The sequence below is a fragment of the Lolium rigidum genome, chromosome 4 (genome assembly GCF_022539505.1).
Source record: "Lolium rigidum isolate FL_2022 chromosome 4, APGP_CSIRO_Lrig_0.1, whole genome shotgun sequence".
Taxonomy (NCBI): domain Eukaryota; kingdom Viridiplantae; phylum Streptophyta; class Magnoliopsida; order Poales; family Poaceae; genus Lolium; species Lolium rigidum.
This window is the reverse complement of record NC_061511.1, coordinates 265,396,426-265,402,541: the sequence shown is the minus strand read 5'-3', so window position 1 is coordinate 265,402,541 and position 6,116 is coordinate 265,396,426. Positions and strand designations below refer to the sequence as shown.

The 6,116-nt window shown below is 43.9% G+C and overlaps 1 protein-coding gene across 1 annotated transcript; it reads right to left on the bottom strand.

Moving 5' to 3' along the window:
* Positions 1-500: 500 nt before the first annotated feature.
* Positions 501-5,265, bottom strand: LOC124707667 (protein MALE DISCOVERER 1-like). Its single transcript, XM_047239329.1, has 9 exons — positions 4,811-5,265; positions 4,545-4,680; positions 3,891-3,962; positions 3,140-3,283; positions 2,934-3,053; positions 1,876-2,306; positions 1,527-1,717; positions 1,316-1,448; positions 501-1,222 (listed from the first exon to the last, which is right to left on the bottom strand). Exons 1-9 carry the CDS (start codon positions 4,905-4,907, stop codon positions 657-659), a joined length of 1,890 nt encoding a protein of 629 aa, XP_047095285.1. The 5' UTR covers positions 4,908-5,265; the 3' UTR covers positions 501-656.
* Between the last annotated feature and the right edge of the window lie 851 nt (positions 5,266-6,116).

The window sequence follows — 6,116 nt, the reverse complement described above, 5'->3', positions numbered from 1 at the left end:
AGTCGTGGCTCCGTCACGCACGCGGGAGCGATACTGTGAATAACAAAAGATGAGGAGGTTTTTATGACCAGCACGAGCCAAAAACTGCACATATATATTTTTTCAACTTTCTTCAAGTGCCATATGATCTACTCCCTCTGTCCCAAATTACATGTCGCATCTAGACATGCTATAGATGCTAAACAAATCTGCGCATCCAATTCGGAACTGAGGGAGTACAATAAACCATTAATTCGTTGCCGAAGTATCTGTGTTCTCTTGACTGTTGAAACAGAATACTCCAATGTAGGAAACTCTGCAAACATATATTTTGTTCACTTTATTCACAATTGTCTGGCATATCCTTCAACTGTACAAGCTCTCCAGGATTTCCTAGGGAATTTCATTTCAAAGAGAAAAGAAAAGGATGTACTACGTCCTTTTCGAAATATAAGCCTTTTTAGAAAGCTAAAAAGTCTTGTATTTCGGAACGGAGGTAATGCTAAAGAATGAAAGAATGGTGAGTGCACTGCAGGCATATCTGTACAACTGCATGCCCTGCCTAAAGAGTAAGAACACCAAACTGTACAATTTTCTATGTTCCTTCTGTCAGTAGACAGTATTACTACTGCCGAATTTCTGCAAAACAATTCCACAATGGACTAGTATATATTTCTCTATGACGTGAGGATTTCAATTTCAGCCCACCACAATGCGCTGTTCCTTGGGGTCGAATGATCTTCAGAAAACCCAGTGATCTCTTGCATCCATCTGGTTACCTCTGCCACTGTCGGTCTCAGCCAGGGGTTATCATTTATGCACAATTTTACCAGCTCTGTGAGTGCTCTGACCTGCTCCTCGGGGACTGATTTGAGTGTTGGATCCACCATATCCAACAAGGGCTTTTCACCAGTGAGGTAACGGTGTGCCCACAGAATCAAGAGCCCGTTATCATTGGAAAACGGACGCCTTCCAGAGATCGTCTCAAGCAGAAGCAAGGCAAACTTATACACTATGGCGCACTCCTCAGGCTCATCGAATTCATCTTCGCTGTCTCTCTTGTCACCGCCAAAACTATCGTCTGAAATCTTTGCAGCGTTGTCTTCAGTCAGGTATATGCATGAAGAGTCTAGATTTCTTAGGATCATAGGAGGAATCTCCTGGTACAAGTGCTTCACACAGTATATTACTCCCATCAATATCCGTACGCGTGCCTGCCAATCCAAATGCTCCGCCTCTTTAACTGCAACAGAAATGTATCGATTTTATTAATTAATAATAAGACCATGAGTGATCTTGGCTAGAAGAATAACAAAATGAAGTTGGGAATGCTTACCATGCAAGTGCTCAAATAGTGATCCATTTGAAACATATTCAAACACCATCATCCGGGTGAATGGTTCTTCATCTTCACAGTAACCCAAAAGTTTCACAAAATTCTTGTGGTTCACTTGCGACAAGGTTTCAACCTAGAATACCACATCATATCTATGTTAGAGACTCTTACAGCATGACAAAACAATTAAACAGAAAGAACAGCTACATACCTTATTCCTGAATTGTGCTTCAGCTGTAGGAGACCACCCGTAGGCATATTTTATCAATGTAGACACGACAGCTATTTCCGCTCCGCATGGGAGGGTTCCTTTATACAATGTACATCCAGGTAGTGTACCAATTACATTGCTGAAATCTTCACAGGCTGTTTCGAGTTCTGACCGTCTGAACGAAGTTATGCCTGTAAACAGAAGTTAGTAGTTGACTCTAAATTTCTGTTGCATGCGTTAAAAGAAACAGACACTACTGCAAAATATGACAAAATCAAATGAAGGCAGTTTACTACGAATATTTAATAAACAATAAATCAAGAAAAAGCAAATCCATCAGCATACTAACCTCCCAGGATAGTGGTCTCGGTCTGCAATTGCCTACTTGAAGACAAGGGCACAACACTGCTAGTATTCCTACGGCGGTAGCAAAGAAATATTGCAGCTGACAAGGATAGAACCACAGAAAAAATCGCTGCTCCTATTAATGCATATGCTCGTCTCTTTTGGCTTGCGGTTTGGTCTACGTTGGGAGATAGAGGAGGGGCAACAGAAGGAACAGATTCAGAATGGGGTGGTGGTGCCAGTGGAGGACTTGGTCGAGTTGGGCCATTCCGCAAATGTGGCCGTGTTGGACTCTCGGGGGGATATTCGATTGAGAAAAAAGGGGTAACATCTGATGGTTCAAATACAGAATTTTCAGAACCAAGCATCTCGTTCTTTGGGGAATGTTTTTGTTTGCTTAGTAGAAGTCTTCTGATTGTAGAATTCTCCTTGCTCCTACATAAATAACTGACTGTTAGGGGAAACAAGCGTAGTAAAAAATTCAAGCAAAGAAGCAGTAAAATTTGCACGTTGTCCTTCGTAGATAATCCTAACCAAAAGACATTTAATGAAAGTTTCATCCATCACGAACACTTTATAGACCAAAACAAGTATACCTACTAAACGAGTAATGGTGTCTCGTGCCATAGACTAAAGTACTGAACTCCAAAGATACGTTATATAATTAGTCCTCGTGACAAAATATCTACATTGGTTTTCATAATCACTGCCTTAGTGCCTTACTGATGGTCAAGTAAAGGTACATTCAGCAGCCATACATCCATTTGTCACATTGTGGTAGCCTTAGACTGCTACTAAAGACTGGAATGTAATTTACAACAATTTTTGCAGAGGGACAGTTTCTAAAAGAAGTTTGGCTTTCCCTAACATTTCTTAAGTTGAAACAGATAATTTTTTTTAATATTTCTGATATCATTGACATCATGTGGCTGTAGGTTTTTTTTAAATCGAAATCAAGCTGCCCTAACACCTGCTTGATTTGAACTTCAACTCAATCTTTGCATGATAGCAAGTTTAACAGTCACATATGAGAGCAGAAGCAGCTTAGAGCCTTGGACAGACCTTGCAGTGGACATCCTATTTGACAAAGTCCTGTCTTGGTAAATCTGAGACTCGCACAGACTGATGAGCTCATTAAATTCAGAAGGTAATCCGCCATGAAGTCTGTTTCCTTTAAGAAAGCTGTAATTCAAGTAGTCAAGTTAGTCAAGTTTTGAAGTTAAAGTGAGATGGAAAAAAAAAAAAAGCATATCAAAAATCTCACTCACATGAACTCCAGGGATAAAATGTTTACTAGCTCTGATGGAATTGGTCCATTGAAGTTATTGTACCCCAGATCTAACACCTTCAGCTCCCGTAAATCTCCTATCTCTGTAGGGATAATACCATAGAAAAAGTTCTTGTGCAGTATGCTGTACGGATGGATGAAAAATATATCAGAATAATTTGAAGAAAACACCATTTCACAAGTAACAAAAGTACATAACATAAACAAAAATAATATATCTGTAGATATAAGATGCTTTCTCCGTGAATGCCTGAATGGACATATATAATTCAACAGATATTCTAGTAATAATAGGAAGATCATATTTATTCAGTTAGTAATTCCGAGACCATTTCTTATCAAACAATCATATACACGAATTCCCTATCAAAAAATGATATCTGATAAACTATTCCACACCCCTCACCACTATGATATTCTCAGAAGTCCCTTAGATTCAACAAAAAACACATGTCCTGTATCCAACTAGATTCCAAGAAAGACTATACAACATGCTAACTGACGTGCACAAATTGAAAGCTCGAAAGAAGGTGATAAGCCTCATCAAGAGAGCATGCGCGCTACATAAAATCCTGAATCCTCAATCGAAGTACAAAATGATTCTGATTCAGTGGTAGTTTCAGAAATGTCAAATGCTATCAGAGTATCCTCAAAACCCAAGTGTTTCCTGGCAAGAAAAAAACAAGGTGTACCAAAATAATATTATTGAAGGAAGTGCAGAATATGCTTACAGAGACTGCATAGAAGTAAGCTGCCCAATCTCCGGAGGTAACATGCCCTTGAGACCAAGATTTGCCAAGTTCCTAGAACAAGTGGACACACAAAATTAGGCGAAACATGGGCATACATCTGACCAATCAGAACGCAGGGAGATGTTGCAAACATGAAGCATTAAAAAATATTGGCTACTTGTAGCGGGAGCAAACGTAGCTGCATAAGGTGTGCATCCTATACTAAACAGCCCCTGCATGTCAATGGAACCAGATGTTCAATAAAATGTGCCCACAAACAGATAAGCTGATGTTCCACAGCCAAATTTGTTAAGGGTCCTCTTTCTCTCTATCAGGATGATCAGCAAAATTGTCAAAATCGAAAGAAGGATGCTCCCTAATAAATGCAGTTGGAACGTCTTATTTTAGAAGAAGAAAATGCCAACCATCCTTCCAACGATGCAAGAGGACATACTATGATTCTTCTTCTAATGACCACAAATAGGAAAAGAAATATCCTACCTAATAAACAAGTAAAGTACTCGTATAAGATTGCTCTCTGTTTCCTACAGAACAGTTGAATTCAGGCGTTGATTGATTTCGTCCACAAAGGTAGAAACGATAAAGGGAATTTCGCGTTCAATATTTTGCGGGTGCAAAAGGGCAACAACTTACAGGCCTAGGACCCGCCCATCCTCCGAGCACGCCACGCCGAACCAGGAACAGGGGCTAGCGTCCGCCCCATCCCAACCCGCCAGAGCGCCAGACGGATCGGCCTCCACCGTCTCCCTGAACCTGAGGAGCGCGAGACCTGCGAAATCCAGCACGCAAAACCCTAAGCAGAGGTCAAACCGACTGAGGTGTCGGGCGACAGTAACCGCCGCCGAGAAGAAGGCGGCGACCGAAGAAGAAGAAGAAGAATCGCCGATTCCGGCCGGTACCTTCGTGGCTCAGGGCCGCGCACGGCTCGAACCCCAGCAGGAAGCAGAGCAGGAGGCACAGCGCCGCCGGTGGGCCTCTCCGCCCGCAGTTCCCCATGGCTGAAGCAGCTTCGAGAGAACGCCCGCCGCGCTCGCGCTCGCGCGGTTCGTCCGAGAAGTTGTTGCACGGAGATCGGTAGTTCGGATCTTCCTTCCTGCGCGCGCGCTCGGGCGACTCGAGACTAGAACGCGGGCTGACTGGGGCGGAGAACGCGGAGCGGATTAAGCGCGGGGAGGGAAACAAACCAGCGGAACAGCCGCCGGGAAAGAATCAAGACCCCGGGGAGCAAAGAGCGACCAAATCGCGCCGCTGCCGCGAGAATCCGGAGAAAAGTAGTGCTGCTTAGTTGCTATCAGCGGTGACGAACAGGGAGAAGCGGTGTGAATGGTGGTGGCGATGACGACGGTGGGAGGGACGCGTAGTGGTGGTGGCGTGGAAGCGCACGCGGGGGAGGGGAGGAATGGAATGGTTCAAACGGACTGAGAGGGAAATGGCGGCGGCCGCTCGGCTCGGTCGGTCCACAGAAGATCCAAGCGGCTATACAGTGTAGAAAATAATGTGTGCATATCCGATTGGGGTATGATTTTGACTTGTTCAGTGTATTGTGTTTTTTTTTTCTGTGCAGAGGCAGAGGGAGGTCAATAGGATGGAATGGTTGTTGGAACGGAACGTGGATTGAACGTGCGACAACGACACAAGAGCATAGTAGCCTTTATGTCAAAAACAAAAACAAAAAAAAGAGCATAGTAGCCTTGTTCCGAGAAAATCAGTCTAACATTATCCCTTTGTGGCCAAGTGTGGTTAGATGAGCTCCCTCAGTTTTTCTTTTTTTGAACAAGCGCCGGGTGAACACACCCGATCAAAGCTGCTAATTAAAAACCTGGAGTACAAACAGACCCTATGATTACAAAGAATTACACAGGGGTCCAAAACAAATAGCAAAGAAGACCCTAGATAAAACTCGACACGCAATCAAGTCCTCCATCGTCTTCTTCCTCCAGTTCCAGCTCCGACGACGGTCTGCAGCTGCATCTCCGGGGAACAAGCCACTTGGAGACGAAGCCGAGTAGAACACCGACAGCCAGAGCAAGCAGCATCGGAGCGGCAGCCCTACTGCCTTTGAGTCCGACGTGAAGACGGAAGCCGCCTTAGAGACGTCGGAGATGAGCTCCAAAGAGAAACCATCACCGGCAGCACACCAATCCCGAGCTCACACCACCACCATGGGGTATGAGGGATCGAGAGAGGGACCAGCAGCGACAAGTA